Source organism: Saccopteryx bilineata, chromosome 9, assembly GCF_036850765.1.
Source record: "Saccopteryx bilineata isolate mSacBil1 chromosome 9, mSacBil1_pri_phased_curated, whole genome shotgun sequence".
Classification (NCBI taxonomy): domain Eukaryota; kingdom Metazoa; phylum Chordata; class Mammalia; order Chiroptera; family Emballonuridae; genus Saccopteryx; species Saccopteryx bilineata.
This window is the reverse complement of record NC_089498.1, coordinates 54248831-54275771: the sequence shown is the minus strand read 5'-3', so window position 1 is coordinate 54275771 and position 26941 is coordinate 54248831. Positions and strand designations below refer to the sequence as shown.

The following is a 26941-nucleotide window of genomic DNA, read 5'->3' as shown; positions in this document are numbered from 1 at the left end:
TATGAAATTATTAAGGGCTATATATTCATTTATATTTAACACAAACAAGTATGCAATAACATCATCTGGAATCAGTATAGTTTGATGGTGATAATTTTCAAATAGCAACATTTAAACATTATTTTTATTTGAAAAAGTATTCTAGATATAGTAGAGGATTTTATAATTTTAATATGTATTTCTTGAAGTATTTTAAATTCTACAGCTTAGTTATCTTTAAAAAATGTTTAACTTATATACTCAAAACATTTTACAGAGATTCTAATCATAAGTTACTAGAAAATAAACAATAAATAAATTATGCACAAATGTTTTTAAAAAATATATCAAAAGTAATTTTAAAAATTTTTTCATGAAGTAATAACTTGATATAGATTCAATAATTATACTGTAATAGTGATAGTATTAATATTCTTACTTTCTTCCAAGTAATACTTCTGTCTTCTTTATAAATCAGTGTGGACCTTTTTCAGATAAAACACAAAAGCAACTTTTAGAATTTTATTTAAAATTTTTATTTAGGATTGAAATCTTTCATGTTTATTAGTGATTGGATTTTACCTATGTATATGAAATAGCTATCTAGATACAATATTGTGTGATAAGACAGCCAAGGAGATGCCATATGATTTTATCCAAAATATTATGTATTCTAATGAATAAATACAAAGAAAATATAAAAGCATGTATTTTTTGTATAAACATATTAAGTATTGCTTAAAGCCAGTTCTTGTTAATATTTTCACAATTATCTTAATTTAAATTTAAAACTTTTTTTTCTGTCACTTGTTTTCTCTTTCTTACCTGTGGATACATAGGCATGAGTAAGTAAATGATATTATTTTAATTCAAAGGCATTAAAAAAGGATGCAATAGAATAGATTAAGTGCTGTTTTACTCTGTAAACATTAATCTTCATCTTTTACCATGAAGTCATTTATTTTAAATAGAAAGTCATATCTTCCACATTTCATTCCCTTTTGATATTTTGAAATCTTATAGTTTAAAGAATTGTTCTCACTGAAGGTGCCTGTGCCTACCAACAGGAGTTTAAAAATTCTCCTTGCTTTTAATTTCTTTAATATATATATTTTTTTCAATTAAAAACAATGTGATATCATTATTTAAATTATTGTTTCCAAAAATAAAAATAAAACCAATAACAGATCTACACAAAAACAATTGCTATATAATGTCAAACTCACTTTTTTAAAAGATTATTTAAGATTAAAAACAGTGTTTGCTATCTGTTTAGCATACATTGTCTGCACTTTCTAAATTGTCCAGGAGGTTCCGATACCCTGAGTCTACCTTTGAGAATTCTTTCTTGCAGATGGCATCTTTACAAAATGTCACAATGACAACTTTGGGTTTATATAACATTTTATTGCTTCACCTGTCATTTTAATATTTCAATATGGCTATTTAATTATTATTCAAAATATTTCCCTTTTAATTTATTTCTTATATGTGGGAAATATTTAATAATCACAAAAATAAATCTGTCACTCTGAGCTTTTGAGCAAAGAGTTTCAACGCTTTTATCAAAGGCATTTATATGGCCTTTGACTTCTTCAATTTTATCTATCATGAACAGCCACTATGACTGAGTATCAAGTTTAATAAAATCTTCCAGTGATATTAAAACTATGTTTTATTAACATAAATCTTTCAGTAAAGTGAGTCTTGACTAAAATTTGATCTAGATCATGTTTGGAAGAAATACCAATGACCCCTTTCTTATTTGTAAAATATATAATGTTTTCAAACTGATTAAGCAAAACTTGAAATAGAAAAAAAAAATCTCTGTCAAGATTCTAGTATAAATTTAATTTCTCAATTGTCATTTTGAACTCTGCAAGAGAGCTTATCTTATCTGTGCTTTGTGATTTTAATTCTCTCAATCTGAAGAATAGAAAAATATACCCATTTCTGTATTCTTTTGAAGCTTTACCCCAGATAAGAAAGTGCTTTTAACTTCAGGAGAGAATTACTGAGATAAGAGATAATAGACAAGTATGCATCAGATACAGCTAAGAATCTTTTCTTCAAAACAGTCAGCTCTGAGCATCCTCAACCAAGACAAAAGATATAAAACTATTAACCAAAATGCTAGTCTGCAATTTGGAGAATTGTGATTCATACATGAGAGAACTGTTATGTGTGGTCATGGATACTTTGCTGTATCAAAATAATTGAAAAAAATCAATGTACAGTTTGAAATATTTTTAAATGAATATTTCTTATGCTACTCACTGCTCTCAAGCTTTTCTGCCCTTTTTTTGAGTAGATTAGTGTTTTTGGTCACTTATATTTTGAAATAGTAATGAGAACCATAAAAACATCTTTCTCATGAAATCTATGTCACAACCTGTTTCCTTACATTTCACTATCTTCTTTTCTTTCAAGTCTTTTCCTTCTCTACCATTTCCAACAAAGCAGGGGAAATAAGTCAGTCTCAGAAGATGGGAAACATCAGCACATTGTGATGCCCTTTTCTTCCAGTACCATTGAGACTCGCGAGCAGGCTTATGTAGATGGATCACTTAAGAACAACCAGATCAAGTCTGCAAGAAAATTCACATTGATATCTGATGAGGATGACTTAAGTACACAGAATACCCTTTATAAGGAAAACATAGATCAAAGATCAACAAATTCAGACTTTTCACTAAGAACAGATTCTGTAGGCTCATTTTTACCCAGAATACAAGCCAAGAATGACTCTCTAAGAGGCCCAAGAGAAAAGATTCAAAGGCTATGGAATCAGACTATCTGCTTACCTAGCAGACCAATGTGGGAACTTTCTAACAGATCAGAAACCATAGATCTGGAACCATGGCAAAGCAACAGACAGAAAACTGAAAATGAAAGCTATCTAAAAGAAAGAGTTAGCAGTAATCTCTTGCTTACAGCTGGAGATACATGTTTAAAAGAGAAAGAAGAAATAAGAACAAAAAAGTTGAAGTCTCTATCTTCAGACTCTTCTCCTTCGTCTCATTCCACATTCTCTACTTTGCCAACTGTTTCAAAAACTGTGGAACTCAAATCAGAACCTAATGACATCATTTCTCCTGCTGACTGTTCCTTGGAACTTTCTCCTTCAATGCCGTGCATTTTAAATGCTCCACTCTTTAGGAGAGAGACACCCACGTGTATGTTGACTACTGAAACCAAGAGGAACATTTTTGAAAATCTTCCCCATCCACCAAACATCTCTCCTCCTCCTCTTCCTTCTCCTCCTTCTCCTCCTTCTCCTCCTCCCCCACCTCCTCATCCCCCTCCTCTACCTCTTCCTCCTTCTCTTCCTTCTCTGATTCTTACTCCTTTTGCTCTTTCCTGTCCTCCATCTCCTCCTTCCAGTCCTCTTCCTCTCCCTCCACTTCTTCCAGATACTGTTCCTCCTTCTCCTTTCTCTACTTTTTCTCCTTCTCTACCTCGTCCACCTTCGTGTCTTTCTCCTCCAGCATTATCTCCTCCCTTTCCTTCTCCATTATTTCCTTCAACTTCAGGTTTATCCACTAAGAGTGTTTGTATACCAGCTGTCAAATGCACTGTCAATGTGACAACAGCCAAGGAAGTACACTCCTCTGTGGTACAGCTATCAACATCAACAACAATGTGTAATGCACATCCTCAAAGAGAACCAAAAGGAATCCTCAAACATGTTAAAAACTTAGCCGAACTTGAAAAGTCGGTAGCTAACATGTATAGTCACATAGAAAAAAACTATCCACCAGCACACATCCCAAAACTTCAAATTAGTTACCCTACAGAGGTAAATATGGAAATGACATCTGGACAAAACCAGGAGAATTTGCAAAATATTGTCAAGGAATTTGAAAAACAATCTCATAGTCAATCTACTTCACTGTAATATTGCTTTTCCCCTTTTTACTGGACAACTCTTTTGTTGATCATAATCTTCAAGTGGAGGCAAATGTGAACATTAAAGAAGATTCCATCCTTTTACCCTAAAGTCAATGCAATACTGTTTTTTCTCATTTTAATTTAAAATATTATTAATCTCATCATTACTAACTCATATTATAGATTTACCTTAATTTTCATAACTACGAAGTAGCATTATTTGCCTACATTTATTTAAAAAGTAAGTAATTTTAATCTACTTTTTTAATGGGAACATATGGGCATGAAAGTTAGATATCCAATTTCAACCAATGGCTTGTTTATCATATTAGTGCAGTAACATTTACTTTTTCATCATAGTTTGATATGAGTGCTCAAGGAAAAGAGAAGACTGTTACAAATAAGCTAAAAAATATAAGTTCTGTTATATCCTTGAAGCCTATGTATTTAGTAAAAAGAAATACCATGAATTAAAATGTAATTTATTTTAAAATATAGGAGATGGCGGACATTATGGTATTCCAAAATAAATCTCAGGTGCTATAAGATGTATTCATCTATTTTCTTATGAGAGCATCCTTTACTCTGGCTTGCTTTTATCTTACTAGATTATATATTTGATAAACCTTTTACTTTTTTTCAATTGCTGTCTTCTCTATTTCTCATTGTGCTTTGTTTTCCTTCTTTATAATAAAAATAAAACTTGAGTTGTTCACTTTGTAAGATATTTCATTGTTTTCACAGATATTTAAAGTGCTCTTTAATTTTGCTTATCCACATTATTTCATCATCAATTATCATTTTATCATTAGATTATCCTTCAAAGAAAATATATATCTCTTATTTAATAAAATAATTCAAATTTTTTTCATCAAAAGAAGGTTAAATAAATGTCTACAAATGTGTTCTTAGTATGAATTTAGTTACTATTTCACTGATGAAAATTATATCTTTATTAATTTATCAATAATAATACACTTATCTTTTAAAACTTTAGAAAAAGTATTATTAGCTTCATTTTTAATAATATTTAATTACAATGGAAAAATTCTTCAAATTTAGTTAATAGCATATAGATAAAAATTAAAATTTAAAAAAAAATCAAGAGGAAATATATCTGGTGAACTATTACCAGTTTTATATAGGCCTTTACTTTTTATTTTAGGCAAAGGAGACAAAAATTTATACTCTAGAAAAAAAATTCTGTAGTTGTAGTAGTCTTGATCTTAGAGTTTCAATTTCTTAAATTCTTAAAAACATCAGCAAAGTACTTAAATTTCTATATTCTTTTTCAACTTTTTACTTTGAAATAATTGCAGTAATTTAAAAAGGAAAATAATAAAAAGAATCTCTAAAAATAATAAAAATAATTTGGGTGAAGGATACTACCCAAATTCTTTCAATGTTGATAGCATTCACTCTCTATACATATATGCACCTATACATATATGTGTGTGTATATATATATATATGCAAGCATGTTATATATAGGTATATATTTAAATGATAATTTAAAAATAAGTTACAGATATGCTTTCTCTTTATTACTAAATATTTCAAGTTATATTTTTCTATAAACCAGAACATTTTTTATATAACCACAGTACAAATGACCAAAATCAGGACATTATCATTGATACCATACTATTTTCTAATCTATAATACTTAATATAAATTTATCATTTTCCCCACTAACGTCTTTTATAGGAAACAATGTAGTCAATGATTCTTTAAATTTCTTTAATCTTTAATGAATAGTTTTGCTGATTATTGATCAGTAATTTTGTAGAATGCCCCATAATTTGAGTTTGCCTGATGTTTTCTCATAATTAGGTTTAAATAATGCCTTTTTGGTAGGAATATCACAGTAATAATGCCATGTTCTTCTCAGTGCATTCTACTGGGAGGCATATGGTTTGTATTTCTTCCATTTTATCTTCTTAATGAAAGCTACACTTGACCATCAGCTAATCACTTTGTTTTGCCTGTCATACACATAGATTAATTTTGTTTATTGGAAATTCCCACTTTAATACAAGTATAATCATTTGTTTTACTCTGAAATTTTAATAACATATAAGTTTGAAGAAAGAAAAGCACAATTCTGGAATATAAGCAAAAGTCTTACTTGATAATTACCATTGTAAATATATATAGATTCAGGGACCAACAACACATCATTTCAAAGATTTGTTTAGCTCTTATATTATGTAACATTTCTTCAGGAATTTGGTCTGGCATATTTAAGTAACAATATCAGATCAAAAACAATTTTCTTTTTGTGACAGAGACAGAGAGAGACAGAGAAAGGGATAGACAGACAGCAAAGCAGAGAGATGAGAAGCATCAATTCTTTGTTGCAGCATCTTAGTTGTTCATTGCTTGCTTTCTCATATGTGCCTTGACTGGAGGGGCTACAGCAGACTGAGTGACGCCTGGCTCAAGTCAGTGACCTTGGGTTCAAGCTAGTGAGCTGTGCTCAAACCAGATGAGCCTGTGCTCAAGCCAGAGACCTTGGGGTTTCAAAACTGAATCCTCTGCATCCCAGTCCAATGCTCTATCCACTGTGTCACTACCTGGTCAGGCAGATCAAAAACAATTTATAAATCTATTTTCATTAGTTCCTGTGCTTCAGATTCTTTTCATCCAAATCAAGGATAATTTCTTTCTTGGGATCTTGAATATGATTTTTTTTCTCTCTGTCACTGAAAAACTGCAGTTAGAGTTTTTGTTGGGAGCTGATCTTATGCATGAGAACTTGTGCTATTTGGTGGATTCTGACAAGGGATTGTTCAAAATTGTGTAGGCCTTTAATATGAGTGTGTGTGTTTTTAAGCTATTTTTACTGACTTCTTGGAAATGTGAAAAAAAATTTCTTGATAATTCCTTGTATTTTCTTAATAATTAAATTTCTAAATAATTACCAAAGAAATAGACTAAGATAGCTAAGTAACAATTTTATGTAGGTATCTGTAGCCTTAACAACATTCTCCTTTTTTATAACATTTTATAATATTTATATAATCTAAAAATATATTATTATTTTATACTTTTCAAATGAAACATTCATATCCGTGTTTTATATTTAATTTAGTCTGTATTTAACATATTACATTAAGATTCTCATCTTCATCATAAAATCAATTAAAAAATCTTCTACATGAGATCTATTATTCTACTAAACTTTGAATATACAAGCTAATTTCTTTTTCTCTCCTCTACCCCTAAGGCTCCACAAACTACCATTTTTCCCTAGTGATATATTATACTCCGATTAATGCATAAAAATTATACAGTGTGTCCGTAAAGTCATGGTGCACTTTTGACAGGTCACAGGAAAGCAACAGAAGACAATATAAATGTGAAACTGCACCAAATAAAAGGAAAACCCTCCCAGTTTCTGTAGGATGATGTGGCAGCATGTGCGCATGCGCAGACACCGTGTAGACAGCGGAGCAGCCCACAGCCATGCCAGTCCCGATGTGGACGGTACAGAGGAAAGTTCAGTGTGTTCTGTGGCTCGCTAAATTTGAATCCGTGACCAAAGTGCAACATGAATATCGGCGCATTTATAAGGAAGTGTGACCACATAGGAATAACATTACTTGGTGGGATAAGCAGTTGAAGGAAACCGGCAGTTTGGTGGAGAAACCCCGTTCTGGTAGGCCATCAGTCAGTGACGCGTCTGTAGAGGCTATACGGGATAGCTACCTAAGGAGCCCTAAAAAATCTGTCCGTGAGCCCACATCGAAATGCACTGAATAGGTATGAAACTGGGAGAGTTTTCCTTTTATTTGGTGCAGATTTCACATTTCTATCGTCTTTTGTTGCTTTCCTGTGACGGGTCAAAAGTGTACCATGACTTTACGGACACACTGTATTATTCACCTTAATAAAGCAACAACCAGGTTACTATACATTTTCTATATTTTAAAAATTAAGCTGTAATACATATGAATAGTATAAAATAAAATAATAAACATTAGATATAAACTACACAGAAATATAAATATTATGTGACTGATTTTATAAAGATAAAGTGTTATGTCAACTGAAAACACACAGATGATTATACATTCTGAATCTGTTATATACTTCTTCTAAGTCAATTTTTGCCTTTGAACTAAAACAAACAAATCAAATAACTAAATTAAAATGCAACAAAAAGATAAATGAAAAAGTGGTGTTCATCTACTAATATTTTATTTCCCACATTTATGAAAAATATTCCTAAAGAAATCACAGTTTTAAAATCTTAGAAAATAAAATATTGTTTTGGTTGGACATTTTATATTTGCATGTGACTCAGTTGTCATTATTTAAATCTAAATATAAGCTTTCTCTATTTATCCCTGCAAGATACCAGCTGAGTAAAGTTGAAAATGCTAGAACTTCTAAATTCTCTAGGAAGATTATCATTACCATAAGTATTGGAAGAAACACATAAGTACCCTGTGAATCTCACTACAGAACTATTACAAATAATTAATTGCAGACAGGATTAAGTAGCTTTATTTATTACTGTTATTACTAACCATTTGAATCAGCAATGCCTTAACCATTAAAGATGCTTACAGATTAATAGATTTATCCTGTGAAGGCCTTATAATTAAAGAAATTTTCTACAGAGTTTGTTTTGTTGAATTTTAGAAAGTTATGTACATACCTCTTTATACTAAATCTTAATTGAAGTTAGTTGTTTATTAATTCCATATGGCATGTTCCACAGCACCGGTTTAATGCTTTAGGTCAACTCTTCAATAAATAATGCATTTAAAATATTCAAAATTAGTGACATTAAACATTGAAAATATTCTATGCTTTCTTTCTTCTCAATTATGGTCAAATGTTTTACCGACCTATGGTCCATAACTTTATAAATCGTTATGTAAATAGAACATTTGGCTATTACTTTTCTAAAAACTTTTTCATTTCTTGTTTAATAATGTAATAGAGACGTCATATCTAATTAACTATTAAACACTAGTAATATTTGCATTTCCTAATTTTAGAATAAAATGACAAAAACAAAATTATCTTACAAACATTTGGGAGAATATATTCCAGTCATAAAGATTTTTTTATTCTGAACCAATGTTTTTCATGTATAAAACCCTATTCTCAGTCTGACCAGGTGGTGGCACAGTGGTTAGAGTGTTGACCTGGGATGCAGAGGGCCAGGTTCAAAACCCAGAGGTTGCTGGTTGAGCATGGGCTCACCAACCTGAGTGCTGGGTTGCTGGCTTGAGTGTGGGGCTGCTGGTTTGAACATGGGATTATAAACACGATCCCATGGTTGCTGGCTTAAGCCCAAATGTTGCTGAATTGAAGCCCAAGGTTGCTGGCTTGAGCCCAAGGTCACTGGATTGGGCAAGGGTCACTGGCTCAGCTGTAGTCCCCTGCACCCCAGTCAAGGCACATATGAGAAAGCAATCGATAGACAACTGAAGTGGCACCAACTACCAGTAGATGCTTCTCATCTCTCTCCCTTCCTGTCAGCCTGTTCGTTTGCTGTCTTTTTCTTATGTGTGTGCTGAAAACAAACAAGAAAAAAAGAACACTATCCCCAAATAAGTATTTTGTATGTATTAAGACATCCAGGACAGAAATGAGGTAGAATATAGATCGTGTATGTTTTGGTGTTCATGTGAAATGAGGTTTGGAGTGATAATTGTTTTAAAAATGCAGGCATAAAACCTTGATCCTCTTGTTTTGATACTGCCACAAAGCCTATTTCTCACTGAGATAATTTTTAGAGAAAATTACCTTTCAGTTTTTCTCAGATTTTCTTAAACATCATTACCTAAAATATTATTTAACCTAAGAAGCCAAGATGTTTAATATTGATTTCTTCATTTCTGCCTTGCAGGAGAGTTTATTCATCAGAGGTAAGGGCTTTCAATGTAATATCAAGGACTGATTTATACATATTTTTTCAAAACTAAGGTACTTTATTTTAGCAAAACTTACAAGTATCCTATACTATTTCTTTTCCCTTCTATTTCTGACTTCTTTGGGGATTTTAAATCTATTATTCCATGGGTACACAAAGAACAACTGCTCCCTTTTTCAAAGATACATTTATTTTTTTCCTGTATTCCTATTACTCAGCATTGTGAGATTCCACCAGCATTATTTTTTTATAAACCTAATTTGAAAACCGTAACATGACTTGACTTTTGTTCTTTAAACCTGTCCAAGGCTCCATTCTATCATGTTAGAGGTTGAGATCTTAAAGAGTCAAAATAATTATTATAAGAAAGCTCTGGCTTTTCTCTTGTGTTAATTTGACTGTCAGTCTACAGAGAAGATAGTGGGCATTCTGGCCAACAATATTAGCTAGCCTCACTGTAAGTGGTACTATCAATGAGGTCACTGAGAACCTAGTATAGATGGTTTACCATATAGTTCCTCAGTTAAGAGAATGAAATAAGCATATGCCATGATGAAGTAATAGTTTAGAATGTGTAACTTCTAAATTATTTAAAAATAAAGATGAATAACTGGTTATGGGGGGTAATTATAAAACTAACAAATCGAGTCAGAATTTCTCTAACTTAAACTTCCCACCCTTTTAAATGAATACCTTAGTAGACTTACTAACTCCTCTATCATGGAAAGTTCATCTGTTCAGTCAAATAGTTGTTCTGTTAGCCATTTCAAAGAGTTGGATCATTGGTGGAAGTATCTCTCAGAATGTCTCTGCCTACTTCCCAACTGTTTACTTTAAGATTTGTCCTGTATAAGTATTTCCCTCATAATCTGAATTGTGAATACTGTTCCCACTTGATTAAAGTATAAATTATTCTGAAACAGACCCATAGTAACTTTGTTTTCTTTAAAGTATTGGTGAAATGGAGAGGCAGTAGGAAATAATTCCTGCAAAATCTGAGGAAGGACGATTTCTTCAATCACAAAAGAATTTCTGAAAAGTTGCTTAATGCTCCAGTGCACGCAATCCACATTTTGGTAAAAAGAAAAATGACAAACCTATATTAAATATGATAATAGATATATTATTACTGTATCTTATTTTGTGTGCTCTACCATTCTTCCTAATGAACCTGATTACATCTAATGTGATTGGGGAGAAAAAAAAAGAAGGGCAATTTAAAACAAAGTTAAATTTATTAAGAAGAATTGTGTGACACTTAAAAATGCTTTTAGAACCATAAATGACTGTATTGTAAAGCTCAAACCAAGAAAATTTTTACAGATTTTTATTTATTAAAGTTAATTTTGATGTTAGTAAAAATAATAATGAAATTAAAACAAATTAATTCTTTATTAATTTATGTTCCAGCATAGTCCAATTATTATTTAATGCTATACATGAACAAAGAATTCCATTGTAACCAGTTTTAAGCTGTCACCTTTTTTCTCTGTCTTTTCAGTCACAAACTACCTTTTCCATCTGAATTATTTTCTAAATCTTTTTCTATTTCAATTTCCTTTGGCAGCAACAACAACTGCTGAGGCCTTCTCTTCTTAAACCAGAGGTATCAATTTTCCTTCTCTTTTCAGCCTTTCCTCACAATACTTCATGTGACATTGATGTCCATCAGATGTGTAGGTGGAGTGGGTGAATGCCAATGTGACCTAATTTACAACAGAAAGAAAAGGTGGTTTGACATAAAAATAAATAAATAAATAAACAAGTAAACAAATCTTCCTTACTACTTGCTGGTGGCTAAAATTCTAATTTTTTTTGCTTCATTCTCTGGGAATTAGACATATCAGAATTGTGGTCCTATTAAAAGCAAGCTATCATTGAATGAAGTAATTCATAAATCTGATTAATCAATTCTCAAAGAATTATTCCTGAGATCAGATTTAGGTTAGGCAAAGTTTAAAGAAAGAATGCAGATATCTGTGCTGAAATAACAAAAGTAAAAATTGGTTATGATTTATAGTCTTTAATCATTTCATGTGATTCAAAATACAGCCTTTAGATATGTGTCTATTTTAAAATGATTATGTCATTTTTTTTTCTGAAATGAGAAAAAGGTATATATAGTTATATAATAAATACATATTATTTACACTTATTATGCTTTTACACTGCTCATTTTTTTAGAAAATAAAAACTATATAAGCATATTTCCTTTCACACATTTTTTATTTTATAAATTCCACTTTAAAATATTTTATTTTATTTTTTGAATTTTTTTAATTAACTTTAATGGGGTGACATTAATAAATCAAGGTACATATGTTCAAAGAAAACATGTCCAGGTTATCTTGTCATTCAATTATGTTGCATACCCGTCATCCAAAGTCAAATTGTCCTCTGTCACCTTCTATCTGGTTTTCTTTGTGTCCCTCCCCTCCCCCCTCTCCCTCCCACTTCTCCCTCCCCCCAGCCCCCGGTAACCACCACACACTTGTCAATGTCTCTTAGTCTCATTTTTATGTCCTACTTACGTATGGAATAATGCAGTTCTTGGTTTTTTCTGATTTACTTATTTCACTTCGTATAATGTTATCAAGATCCATTCATTTTGTTGTAAATTATCCAATATCATCATTTCTTATGGCTGTGTAGTATTCCATAGTGTATATGTGCCACATCTTCATCCAGTCTTCTATTGAAGGGCTTTTTGGTGATTTCATTTTCTTAACAAAATAATCTCTACTTTGCTAAAGACAACCATTTTATATTTAATATTTATTTCTCAAAATTTTGAAGTTGTGAGACAGGAATATTTAACATATAAATTTTTAGCAAAAATTTCCATGGAGACATCTCCATAGACAATGGAATCAGATAACTAAATGTTAAAATCCAAATACCAATTACTGGTTGCAAGACTTAATCAAGATATGCAACCTACTGAGCATCAATTTCATTTTCTATAAATGTTGGCAGTAAATTTAACATATTAGCTCCCAGCTCAGCAACTGTACCATAATAGAAATTCAGTAAATGGTAGTTATTATTGTTTTGTTTTACTTGTTTATATCAGCATAAATGTTTATATTTTGGTCAATAAGATAAGTTAATTCTGTATCTTCTCTATATAAAATTATCTTCTCTTAGCAAAAATAAATTTTAATAATAATGTTCAGTGTTTTATCTGCCTATTAAAAATTTTTTAGTCTTCTAATTTGCATGATTGTCTAAATTTAGGATTCTCCTGCTATGGGTAGCAAGGCCTGCATTGAATATTTCAGTATCTCTTCCAGATGACTCTTAATGCTCACCAGATCCATCTTCAATTATTTTTTTCTGAAGAGGTGATATTCTTCCCTTCAGTAATATGTGACCTAAGACTTTAAAAAGGGACCCATCAGATTATTCCTTTCTACTAGCTACCATTCCTCCTTGCAACTCGATTATAATGTGACTAATTGAATCAAGGGCTAAATGTTCTTGATTTCTTCCTAGGTAATTCTATTCTATATTTATTTTCTTAAAGGCATATGATGCCAGATAAATATTATAACTAGTGAGAGCTAGGCTTTATTATCTGTTTAGAAAAGATAAATATATGTTTATATAAAAATTATTTTATTATAATTTTAAACTCTGAAATCCATTCAGTTGCATTGTTTACATAAATATTTTTCTTAATTATTGCTACAAGTTATTAAAAACTCCAAAATAATTTTAATTATAAGAATACATAACTTGAGATCTCCACTTATAACCAAGTTTTAAATTTCTAGCAATAGTTAGCTATAAACACAATGCTGTACAGATCTCTAGAATTTCTTCATCTTTCTTAATTGAAAACTTTATACCTGTTGAATAGCAGCTCCTCTTTTCCCTTCTCCCTATCCCCATAACAATGATCATTCTGTCTACTTCTATGAGTTTGACAATTTTAGATACCTCACTTAATTGGAACCATGCTCCTTTTGTCCTTTAGTCTTGATAACTTTTTCCATTTAACATGTTTCCATAGTGTTGCATATGGCAAGAACTTTGTCTTTTTAGGGCTGAATAGTATTCCATTTTGTATATGTGTGAGTGTGTGTGTGTGTGTTTGTGTGTGTATATATCACATTTCTTTCTTTATTCTTCTTCTGATGGGTATTTAAATTTCAACTTCAAAATCATTTAATGGTATTTTCTTAGCCTCCATATATATTAGACAAAACATGTATTGATCAAGATGTTTAAAGAATTAGTTCTGAGACCTATTTGCTTCATTTAAGCCAGTATAATTACATTAGGTTTTAGATATCTCAAAAGTCTACACTTAAACCCTGGCTGGAAAGCTCGGCTGGTTGAAGCGTTGTCCTGGAGCGTGGAGGTTGCTAGTTCAATTTTTGATTGGGGCATATACAGAAGCAGCTCGATATTCCTGTCTCTCTCTCTCATATATACAATTTAATTCTATTTAAATAATTATATACACATATAATTATATATGTATATAATTTCAATTTAATTATATTTAAACTTTACCATTTCCCAATTTCTTATTGGTCTTTTTCAACCTCATTTCCCACCTTCCAAATCCCCTTCCTATACTGAATATTTTTTTAATGTTTAATTTATTTTTATTTTTTTATACATAAATTTTTATTAATTTTAATGGGGTGACATTAATAAATCAGGGTACATATGTTCAAAGAAAACATCTCCAGGTTATCTTGTCATTCAATTATGTTGCATACCCATCACCCAAAGTCAGATTGTCCTCCGTCACCTTCTATCTGGTTTTCTTTGTGCCCCTCCCTCTTCCCCTCCCCCTCTCCCTCCTTTTCTTACCCCCACGCCAGTAACCACCACACTCTTGTCCATGACTCTTAGTCTCGTTTTTATGTCCCACCTATGTATGGAATCATGCAGTTCTTAGTTTATTCTGATTTACTTATTTCACTCCGTATAATGTTATCAAGATCCATCCATTTTGTTGTAAATGATCCGATGTCATCATTTCTTATGGCTGAGTAGTATTTCATAGTGTATATGTGCCACATCTTCTTTATCCAGTCATCTGTTGAAGGGCTTTTTGGTTGTTTCTATGTCTTGGCCAAAGTGAACAGTGCTGCAATGAACATGGGGTTGCATGTGTCTTTATGTATCAATGTCTCTGAGTTTTGGGGGTATATACCCAGTAGTGGGATTTCTGGGTCATAAGGTAGTTCCACTTTCAGTTTTTTGAGGAACCACCATACTTTCTTCCATAATGGTTGTATTACTTTACATTCCTACCAACAGTGGATTAGGGTTCCTTTTTCTCCACAGCCTCTCCAACACTTGCTATTACCTGTCTTGTTGATAATAGCTAATCTAACAGGTGTGAGGTGGTATCTTATTGTAGTTTTGATTAGCATTTCTCTAATAACTAATGAAGATGAGCATCTTTTCATATATCTGTTGGCCATTTGTATTTCTTCCTGGGAGAAGTGTCTGTTCATGTCCTCTTCCCATTTTTTATTGGATTGTTTGTTTGTATGTTGTTGACTTTTATGAGTTCTTTGTATATTTTAGATATTAGGCCCTTATTTGAGCTGTTGTTTGAAAATATCATTTCCAATTTAGTTGGCTGTATGTTTATTTTGTTGTCAGTTTCTCTTGCTGAGCAAAAACTTCTTAGTCTGATGTAGTCCCATTCATTTATCTTTGCCTCCACTTCCGTTGCTTTTGGAGTCAAATTCATAAAGTGCTCTTCAAAACCAAGGTCCGTGAGTTTAGTACCTATGTTTTCTTATATTTAGGTCTTACATTTAGGTCTTTGATCCATTTTGAATTAATTTTAGTACAAGGGGACAAACTGTAGTCGAGTTTCATTCTTTTGCATGTGGCTTTCCAGTTTTCCTAGCACCATTTGTTGAATAGGCCTTCTTTTCTCCATTGTATGTTGTTGGCCCCTTTATCAAAAAGTATTTGACCATATATATATATGTGATTTTATTTCTGGACTTTCTATTCTGTTCCATTGGTCTGAGTATCTATTTTTCTGCCAATACCATGCTGTTTTGATTGCCATGGCTCTATAATATAATTTTAAGTCAGATATTCTAATGCCTCCAGCTTTGTTCTTTTTCCTTAGGATTGCTTTGGCTATTTGGGGTTTTTAGTTCCATATAAATCTGATGATTTTTTGTTTTATTTCTTTAAAAAATGTCATTGAGATTTTAATGGAAATTGCATTAAATTTATATATTGTTCTGGGTAATATGGTCATTTTGATTATATTTATTTTCTTATCCAAGAATAAGGAATATTTTTCCATTTCATTGTATCTTTTTTTTTTTTTTTTATAATTTTATTTTTTTAATGGGGTGACATCAATAAATCAGGATACATATATTCAAAGATAACAAGTCCAGGTTATCTTGTCGTTCAATTATGTTGCATACCCACCACCCAAAGTCAGATTGTCCTCCGTCACCCTCTATCTTGTTCTCTCTGTGCCCCACCAATCCCCCTTTCCCTCTCCCATTCCCCCTCCCCCCTGTAACCACCACACTCTTATCAATGTCTCTTAGTTTCACTATTATGTCCCACCTACATATGGAATAATACAGTTCCTGTTTTTTTCTGATTTACTTATTTCGCTTCGTATCATGTTATCAAGATCCCACCATTTTGCTGTAAATGTTCCGATGTCATCATTTCTTATGGCTGAGTAGTATTCCATAGTGTATATGTGCCACATCTTCTTTATCCAGTCATCTATTGATGGGCTTTTTGGTTGTTTCCATGTCCTGGCCACTGTGAACAATGCTGCAATAAACATGGGGCTGCATGTGTCTTTACGTATCAATGTTTCTGAGTTTTGGGGATATATACCCAGTAGAGGAATTGCTGGGTCATAAGGTAGTTCTATTTTCAGTTTTTTGAGGAACCACCATACTTTCTTCCATAATGGTTGTACTACTTTACATTCCCACCAACAGTGGATGAGGGTTCCTTTTTCTTCACAGCCTCTCCAACATTTGCTATTACCTGACTTGCTAATAACAGCTAATCGAACAGGTGTGAGGTGGTATCTCATTGCCGTTTTGATTTGCATTTCTCTAATAGCTAAAGATGATGAGCATCTTTTCATATATCTGTTGGCCATTTGTATTTCTCCCTGGGAGAAGTGTCTATTCATATCCTCTTCCCATTTTTTTATTGGATTGTTTGTTTGTTTGTTGTTGAGTTTTATGAGTTCTTTGTATATTTTGGATATTAAGCCCTTATCTGAGCTGTTGTTTGAAAATATCATTTCCCATTTAGTTGGCTTTCTGTTTATTTTGTTATCAGTTTCTCTTGCTGAGCAAAAACTTCTTAGTCTGATGTAGTCCCATTCATTAATTTTTGCCTTCACTTCTCTTGCCATTGGAGTCAAATTCATAAAATGCTCTTTAAAACCCAGGTCCATGAGTTGAGTACCTATGTCTTCTTCTATGTACTTAATTGTTTCAGGTCTTATGTTTAAATCTTTGATCCATTTTGAGTTAATTTTTGAACAGGGGGAGAGACTGTAGTCCAGTTTCATTCTTTTGCATGTGGCTTTCCAGTATTCCCAGCACCATTTATTGAAGAGGCTTTCTTTTCTCCATTGTGTGTTGTTGGCCCCTTTATCAAAAATTATTTGACTATATATATGTGGTTTTATTTCTGGACTTTCTATTCTGTTCCATTGGTCTGAGTGTCTATTTTTCTGCCAATACCATGCTGTTTTGATTGTCGTGGCCCTATAATAGAATTTGAAGTCAGGTATTGTTATGCCCCCAGCTTCATTCTTTTTCTTTAGGATTGCTTTGGCTATTCGGAGTTTTTTATAGTTCCATATAAATCTGATGATTTTTTGCTCTATTTCTTTAAAAAATGTCATTGGAAGTTTGATGGGAATTGCATTAAATTTGTGTATTGCTTTGGGTAATATAGCCATCTTGATTATATTTATTCTTCCTAGCCAAGAACAAGGTATATTCTTCCATCTCATTATATCTTTTTCGATTTCCCTTAACAATGGTTTATAGTTTTCATTATATAAGTCCTTTACATTCTTTGTTATGTTTATTCCTAAGTATTTTATTTTTTTTGTTGCAATCGTGAAGGGGATTATTCTTTTGAGTTCCTTCTCAGTTGTTTCATTGTTGGCATATAGAAAGGCTATTGACTTCTGTATGTTAATTTTGTATCCTGCGACCTTACTGTATTGGCTTATTGTTTCTAGTAGTCTTTTTGTGGATTCTTTGGGGTTTTCGATGTATAGGATCATATCATCTACAAAAAGTGATACCTTTACTTCTTCTTTTCCGATATGGATGCCTTTTATTTCTTTGTCTTGTCTGATTGCTCTGGCTAGAACCTCTAGTACCACATTAAATAAGAGTGGAGAGAGTGGACAACCCTGTCTTGTTCCTGATTTAAGGGGGAAAGCCTTCAGTTTAGTGCCATTTAATATGATGTTAGCTGATGGTTTATCATATATGGCCTTTATCATGTTGAGATATTTTCCTTCTATACCCATTTTGTTGAGAGTCTTAAACATAAAATTGTGTTGTATTTTATCGAAAGCCTTTTCTGCATCTATTGATAAGATCATGTGGTTTTTGTTCTTTGTTTCGTTGATATGGTGTATTACATTAACCATTTTACGTATATTGAACCATCCTTGAGATTCTGGGATGAATCCCACTTGATCATGATGTATTATTTTTTTAATATGTTGTTGTATTCGATTTGCTAGTATTTTGTTTAGTATTTTAGAATCTGTATTCATTAGAGATATTGGTCTGTAGTTTTCTTTTTTTGTGCCATCCTTGCCTGGTTTTGGTATGAGGGTTATATTGGCCTCATAAAATGTGTTTGGAAGTATTGCTTCTTCTTCAATTTTTTGGAAGACTTTGAGTAGAATAGGAACCAAGTCTTCTTTGAATGTTTGATAAAACTCGCTGGTATAGCCGTCAGGGCCTGGACTTTTATTTTTGGGGAGGTTTTTAATGGTTTTTTCTATTTCTTCTCTACTGATTGGTCTGTTTAGGCTTTCTGCTTCTTCTTGACTCAGTCTAGGAAGGTTGTATTTTTCTAGGAATTCATCCATTTCTTCTAGGTTGTTGAATTTAGTGGCATAAAGTTTTTCATAGTATTCTACAATAATTCTTTGTATATCTACGGTGTCCGTGGTGATTTCTCCTCTTTCATTTTGGATTTTGTTTATATGAGTTCTTTCTCTTTTTTCCTTGGTAAGTCTTGCCAAGGGTTTGTCAATTTTGTTGATCTTTTCAAAGAACCAGCTCCTTGTTCTATTAATTTTTTCTATAGTTTTTCTGTTCTCTAATTCATTTATTTCTGCTCTGATTTTTATTATCTCCTTTCTTCGGCTGGTTTTGGGTTGTCTTTGTTCTTCTTTTTCTAGTTCCTTAAGGTGAGAAGTTAAGTGGTTCACTTGGGCTCTCTCTTGTTTGTTCATATATGCCTGAAGCGATATGAACTTCCCTCTTATCACTGCTTTTGCTGCATCCCATAGATTCTGATATGTCGTATTGTCATTTTCATTAGTCTGTATATATCTTTTGATCTCTGCACTTATTTCTTCTTTGACCCATTCATTTTTTAAAAGTATGTTGTTTAGTTTCCACATTTTTGTGGGATTTTTTTCCTCTTTTTTGCAGTTGAATTCTAGTTTCAAGGCTTTATGATCAGAAAATATGCTTGGTACAACTTCAATTTTTCTGAATTTGCTGATGTTGTTTTTGTGGCCCAACATATGGTCAATTCTTGAGAATGATCCATGTACACTGGAGAAAAATGTATACTCAGTCACTTTGGGATGAAATGTCCTGTAGATGTCTATCATATCCAGGTGCTCTAGTGTTTTGTTTAAGGCCACTATGTCTTTGTTGATTCTCTGTTTGGATGACCGATCTAGAGCCGTCAGCGGTGTATTGAGGTCTCCAAGTATGATTGTATTTTTGTCAGTTTTTGTTTTAAGATCAATAAGTAGCTGTCTTATATATTTTGGTGCTCCTTGGTTTGGTGCATATATATTAAGAATTGTTATGTCTTCTTGATTCAGTGTCCCCTTAGCCATTATGAAATGGCCATTTTTGTCTCTGAGTACTTTTCCTGTCTTGTAGTCAGCATTATCCGATATGAGTATTGCTACACCTGCTTTTTTTTGGATGTTATTTGCTTGGAGTATTGTTTTCCAGCCTTTCACTTTGAATTTGTTTTTATCCTTGTTACTTAGATGAGTTTCCTGTAGGCAGCATACAGTTGGATTTTCTTTTTTAATCCATTCTGCTACTCTGTGCCTTTTTATTGGTGAGTTTAATCCGTTTACATTTAGTGTAATTATTGATACTTGTGAGTTCCCTATTGCCATTTTATAGATTGCTTTCTGTTAGTTTTGTGTCTTGTTTGATCCTTCTCTTTCGTTTTTCTATCTTTTGTTTTTATTTGGTTGTATTCCATACATCTTTCCTCTGTTGCTATCTTTTTTATCTCATGTGCTTCTGTGGTGGTTTTTTCAATGGTGGTTACCTTTGAGTAATGAAAAGGGTCCCTACCCTGTTCATTGTAGCGATCTATTTTGTGAGTACTTTTGCACTCCATCGTCCTTTGCTACTGTTAATCTCCATCTTCTCCCCCTCTTTCTTTTTGTTGTTGTCACAGTTTAAATTTGGTTTTATTGTGTTCTTCTTGGAGCTTTTACTTGTGGCTCTGTTTTTTTTTGTTCTTTGTATCTGATTGGAGAACCCCCTTTAGTAATTCCTGGAGTGGGGGTTTTCTGATGATAAATCCCCTCATCTTTTCTGTATCTGTGAATGTTTTTATTTCTCCTTCGTATTTGAAGGATAGCTTTGATGGGTATAGTATTCGTGGCTGAAAGTTCCTCTCTTTCAGGACTTTAAATATTGGGGTCCACTCTCTTCTAGCTTGTAGAGTTTCTGCTGAGAAATCTGATGATAATCTAATGGGCCTTCCTTTATATGTTGTATTCTTCTTTTCCCTGGCTGCCTTGAGAATTTTTTCTTTGCTGTTTGTTTGTGTCAATTTCATTATGATATGCCTTGGAGTAGGTTTGTTGGGGTTAAGAAAACTCGGAGTTCTGTTTGCTTCTTGAACTTGAGGTTTTAGTTCTTTCCACAGGCTTGGGAAGTTCTCATCTATTATTTGTTTGAGTATGTTCTCCATTCCATTTTCTCTCTCTTCTCCCTCTGATATACCTATTATTCTTATGTTATTCTTTTTGATGGAGTCAGATAATTCTTGTAGGGCTATCTCATTTTTTTAAATTTTTGAGTCTCTTTTTTCTTCTCTCTGTTGTGCCTCAAGTTGCTTGTCTTCTATTTCACTAATCCTCTCTTCTATCTGACCTGTTCTATTAGCTAAGCTTGTTATTTCGTTTTTCAGCTCGTGAATTGAGTTTTTCATCTCTGTTTGATTTGTTTTTATAGTTTCACTTTCCTTGGACATATATTCTTTGTGTTCATTGAGTTGTTTTCTGAGCTCCCTAAATTGCCTTTCTGTGTTTTCTTGTATATCTCGGAGGATTTTTAGTATTTCTATCTTGAATTCTCTGTCATTTAGCTCCAAGGTTTCCAATATATTAAATTTTTTCTCCATAGATTTTTCCTCATCTAGCTGTGTTACCTCTCTTTCTTTTGTATCCATGATATTCGATTTTCTCTTCCTTAATGGCATCTGAGGGTGGTTTTGTTGATAGTATTAATGAGATTTAATAAAGAATAAAAAGTTAAAAAAATAAAAATAAAAAAAATAAAAAATCAAAAAGAGTTGTTTTTTTTTTAAAAAAAATTAATAATGAAATAAAGAAAAATAAAATAAAAATTAAAAAAAGGAAATTATTCCCCCCCTCCTTTTTTCCTCTCCTCTCCTCTCCCCTCTTTTTTGAGAAAATCTTGTGGTGGACTGTGAATTATAACAAACAATGCCTGTGATGGAGGGCCTGAATTGGGGAAAAGTAATAAAGGGGCAAAAAAAAAAAAAAAAAAAAGGAAAGAAAAAAGAAAAAGAGCATATGGACCCACAAAAAGCAAATAAGGAAAAAATTGGGGTCAAGAATGAAATGATTTGCTTTTAGGTGTTGGTTGTCTAAGAGTTATGATGAGAGGAATAAGAGGAAAACGGAAAAATGGGGGGACAAATTAAAAAATTACTATTGTATTTAGTGGAACAAGAACTAGATAATATGGAGAGCCAGGGATGAGAGCACTGCTAGTGAGTTAAAAAGGTGAAGTAAAAACCCCCCAAAATGCCACAAACATAGGTTTGAGTCCCAGATAAGATAATTTGTTTGTTATTGAGGTTTGAATGAGAGGAGATGTAAAGGAGAAAGGATGAAACTAATATAGAGGGAGAAAAGAAAGAGAGTGAGAGAAAAAAAGAGGTAACCACTAAAAGAAGAAAAAAGAAAGGAGAGAGAGAGAGAGAGTTAAGGGTTTTGGAGTGCAACCCTCAGAGAGAAAGGAAGAGAAGAGAAAAGATAATGGGAGATGTAACACTTATGGGTAGTGTAGTTCAAGGAGAGGAGAGAGTAAGACCGGTAGAGAGTTAATTGGCCAAATTGGAGGAGGAAAAAAAAGTATCAAGAATGAAGATAAGAGAAACAAACGAACAAATATAATAAAATGGGATAGGTTATAAAGTCTGCAGATTATTCTTGATTTTGAGAGGTTATCTTCTTGCTTTTTCTTTTCTCTCCCTCTTCCTGTTCGGTGACTCTGTACCCTGGGTTCTGCCCCTTTGGCACGCTCAGGTAGAGGTTTGCAGTTGATAAGTCTCTATGGCAATGTCATGTATTGTGCTTTAGTCTCGTTGGCAGTCGAAGCTCAATAGCATTTATAGGCTCCGACAGTGAGAGAGTCCGTGTAACACAAGCAGGCGCCCACTTCCGGGGCGCTTGGAGGAAACTCTCACTCACTGTCTGCGACCAGGATATCCGGCCAGCAGTCTCACACTCTGAGTGAAACCCCCAACCGCAGGGAAAAGTTGTAGCGTTGGAATTGAGTCTCACTCCGTCCCCGTGCGCAGCTTTTGCAAGGCGCTGGGGCGGCTCCAGATTCCGCTTTGGCCCACACAAAGGCCCCTGACTCTGCCCCTCTGTGCGATAACACGGGCGTGCACTGCCGAGGCACTCGGAGGAATCGCTCACTCCTTATCTGCGCGCGCAAACCAGGATATGAGGCCGGCCGCGGTTCCCTCTGAGTGAAACACCCTCCAGCACGGAAAATCTCCACCGTTGGAATTGAGTCTCGCTCCGTCCCCGTGCGCGGCTTTTGCAAGGCGCTGGGGCGGCTCGAGATTCCGCATTGGCCCACACAAAGGCCCCTGACTCTGCCCCTCTGTGCGATAACACGGGCGCGCACTGCCGAGGCACTCGGAGGAATTGCTCACTCCTTATCTGCGTGCGCAAACCAGGATATGAGGCCGGCCGCGTTTCCCTGAGTGAAACCCTCACCAGCACGGAAAATTTCCACCGTTGGAATTAGTTCTCACTCCCTCCCGTGCGTGGCTTTCCCAGGAAGAAATTCTCGCCCACTAACTGCGCACCGACCAGGAGACCGGGTAAAATGGCCGCTCTGCTTTTCTTTCTTTGTTTGGGTTTGGCGCAAGTGTTAGCTTGTATTGCCCGGGTTGCCACAGGATCAGTTTTTCCTCGGCTTGGATCTCCGTGCCACAGCCTGGTTCAGCCATTTGTGCCATGGCCTGGATCTATTCACCCCCTTTGCCCGCCTCAGTTTCTATATTCACAGTTACCAGAGAAAGCCGCCCTGTTTAGATTAGTGAGGAAGGAGGAGCATTTCTTACTCCCTATTTCCTTCGGGCTTTGGTTATATATTTAGCCAATTTTTCACTCAATCATACCTTTGGGTGTATTGCGAAGCATCTGGAAGCTCCAAGTATAGGTTTTTCTGTTTCTGGTTGAAGATCTTGTTGAGTTTTGGGGGAGATTTATCGGTATCGCTTCCTACCCCGCCATTACTCTGACGTCATCCCTTCATTGTATCTTTTTTGATTTCCCTTAACAATGCTTTGTAGTTTTCATTATATAGGTCCTTTATATTCTTTGTTATGTTTATTCCTAGGTATTTTTGTTGTTGTTGTTGCAATCGTGAAGGGGATTCTTTTTTTGAGTTAGTTTTCTAATGTTTTGTTGTTGGCATATAGAAAGGCTATGGACTTTTGTATATTAATTTTGTATCCTGTGACCTTACTGTATTGGTTTATTGTTTCTAGTAATCTTTTTGTGGAGTCTTTGGGGTTTTCAATGTATAGGATCATATCATTTGCAAAAAGTGAAACCTTTACCTCTTCTTTTCTGATATGGATGCCTTTTATTTCTTTATCTTGTCTGAAGGCTCGGGCTAGAAATTCTAGCACCACGTTAAATAAGAGTGGAGAGAGTGGATAACCCTGTCTTGCTCTGATTTAAGAGGTAAATTCTCAGTTTTATGCCATTTAATATGATGTTAGCTGATGGTTTATCATATATGGCATTTATCATGTTGAGATATTTTCCTTCTATACCCATTTTGTTCAGTGTTTTAAACATAAATTTGTGTTGTATTTTATCGAATACTTTTTCTGCATCTATTGATAAAATCATGTTGTTTTTGTTTTTTGTTTTGTTGATATGGTGTATTACATTAACCATTTTACATATGTTGAACCATTCTTGAGATTCTGGGATGAATCCCACTTGATCATGATGTATTATTTTTTTAATATGTTGTTGTATTCGATTTGATAGTATTTTGTTTAGTATTTTAGCATTTGTATTCATTAGAGGTATTGGCCTATAGTTTTCTTTTTTTGTGCCGTCCTTGCCAGGTTTCAGTATGTGGGTTATGTTGGTCTCATAAAATGTGTTTGGAAGTATTGCTTCTTCTTCAATTTTTTGGAAGTCTTTGAGTAGAATAGAACCAAGTCTTCTTTGAATGTTTGATAGAATTCACTAGTATAACTGCCTGGGCCTGGACTTTTATTTTTGGGGAGGTTTTTAATAGTTTTTTTTTTTTATTTCCTCCCTGCTAATTGGTCTGTGTAGGCTTTCTGCTTCTTCATGACTCAGTCTAGGAAGGTTGTAATGTACTAGGAATTTATCCATTTCTTCTAGATTGTTGAATTTGGTGGCATATAGTTTTTCATAGTATTCTTCAATAATTATTTGTATATCTATGATGTCTGTGGTGATTTCTCCTCTTTCATTTTGGATTTTGTTTATATGAGTCCTTTCTCTTCTTTCCTTGGTGAGTCTTGCCAAGGGTTTGTCAATTTTGTTGATCTTTCCAAAGAACCAGCTCCTTGTTCTATTAATTTTTTCTATAGTTTTTCTGTTCTCTATTTCATTTATTTCTGCTCTCATTTTTATTATTTTCTTTCTTCAGCTGGTTTTGGGTTTTCTTTGTTCTTCTTTTTCTAGTTCCTTAAGGTGTGAAGTTAAGTAGTTCACTTGGGTTCTCTCTTGTTTGTTCATATAGGCCTGAAGTGATATGAACTTCCCTGTTATTACTGCTTTTGCTGCATCCCAAAGATTCTGATATGTCATATTGTCATTTTCATTTTTCTGTATATATCTTTTTATCTCTGTGCTTATTTCTTTTACCCACTCATATTTTAAAAGTATCTTGTTTAGTTTCCACATTTTTGGGGGGTTTTCCCTCTTTATTGCAGTTCAATTCTAGTTTCAAGGCTTTATGATCAGAAAATATGCCTGGTACAATTTCAATTTTTCTGAATTTGCTGATGTTATTTTTGTGGCCCAACATATGGTCAATTCTTGGGAATGTTCCATGTACACTAGAGAAAAATATATACTCTTTCGCTTTTGGATGAAATATCCTGTACATGTCTATCATATCCAATTGCTCTAGTGTTTTGTTTAAGGCCAATATATCTTTATTAATTTTCTGTTTGGATGAACGATCTAGAGCCATCAGTAGTGTATTGAGGTCTCCAAGTATGATTGTATTTTTGTCAGTTTTTGTTTTTAGGTCAATAAGTAGCTGTCTTACATATTTTGGTGCTCATTGGTTTGGTGCATATATATTAAGAATTGTTCTGTCTTCTTGATTCAGTGTCCCCTTAATTATTATGTAATGACCATTTTTGTCTCTGATTACTTTTGCTGTCTTGTAGTCAGCATTATTAGATATGAGTATTGCTACACCTACTTTTTTTTGGCTGTTATTTGCTTGGAGTATTGTTTTCCAGCCTTTCACTTTGAATTTGTTTTTATCCTTGTTGCTTAGATGTGTTTCTTGTAGGTAGCATACAGTTGGATTTTTTTTAATCCATTCTGCTATCTGTGTCTTTTTATTGGTGAGATTAATCCATTTACATTTAGTGTAATTATTGACACTTGAAGGTTCCCTATTGCCATTTTATAAATTGCTTTCTGTTAGTTTTGTATCTTATTTGATTCTTCTCTTTTTTTTCTATCATTTATTTTTGTTTTTTTATAATCCATACTTCTTTCCTCTGTTACTACCTTTTCTAAGTCATGTACTTTTGTGGAGGTTTTTTCAGCAGTGTTTACCATTAAGTAATGAAAATGGTACCTACCATGTTTATTGTAGTACACTATCTTATCAGTGCTTCTGGAGTCCATCATCCTTTGTCCTCTTCCCCCCCACTTTTTTTTGTTGTCACAGTTTAAATTTGGTTTTATTGTGTGCTTGGTGGAGCTTTTACACTCCAAGGATAGATTTTTTTGTCACTGGTTGAAGATCTTGTTGAAATTTTGGGTAGAGGTATTGGGAGCGCTCCTCACAGCACTTCTTTTCTGACTTCACTCCGTATTTATATATTTTTTAAATTCCACATGTAACTGACATGATGCAATGCAGTATTTGCCTCTGTCTAGCTTTTCTGTTTTAGCATAAGGCCCTCAACGTCCATTGTGTTGTCATAAATGACAGGATTTTCCTTTCCTCTAAATGTAGGCATTTATTGTGTAGGGGCAGTTTTGTAGCCAGTGAGGTTTATCTGAGTTGTAACTAGTGCTAATTATAAGCTTTTCACCTGGCTCTGAATACACAAATTAATTAGTCTGTTTTTGAAATTTCTATGAATAGAATGATATGTGTCATTTGTACCTGGCATTTTTTACTCATTGTTCTGTTCTGGAGATTCACCTCTGTTGTG

The 26941-nt window shown here is 33.4% G+C and overlaps 1 protein-coding gene and 1 pseudogene across 1 annotated transcript in view; both read left to right on the top strand.

The window, feature by feature from the left end:
* PCDH15 (protocadherin related 15) overlaps nt 1-26941 on the top strand; it is a 1080236-nt gene that overhangs the window by 1046530 nt on the left and 6765 nt on the right. Inside the window, exons 33-34 of the mRNA XM_066242956.1 lie at nt 9740-9758; nt 11331-11369. Of these exons, the coding sequence (XP_066099053.1) occupies nt 9740-9758; nt 11331-11369 (58 nt within the window). The remainder of the gene's footprint in view (nt 1-9739; nt 9759-11330; nt 11370-26941) is intronic.
* LOC136313732 (U4 spliceosomal RNA) lies at nt 26743-26872 on the top strand (annotated as a pseudogene).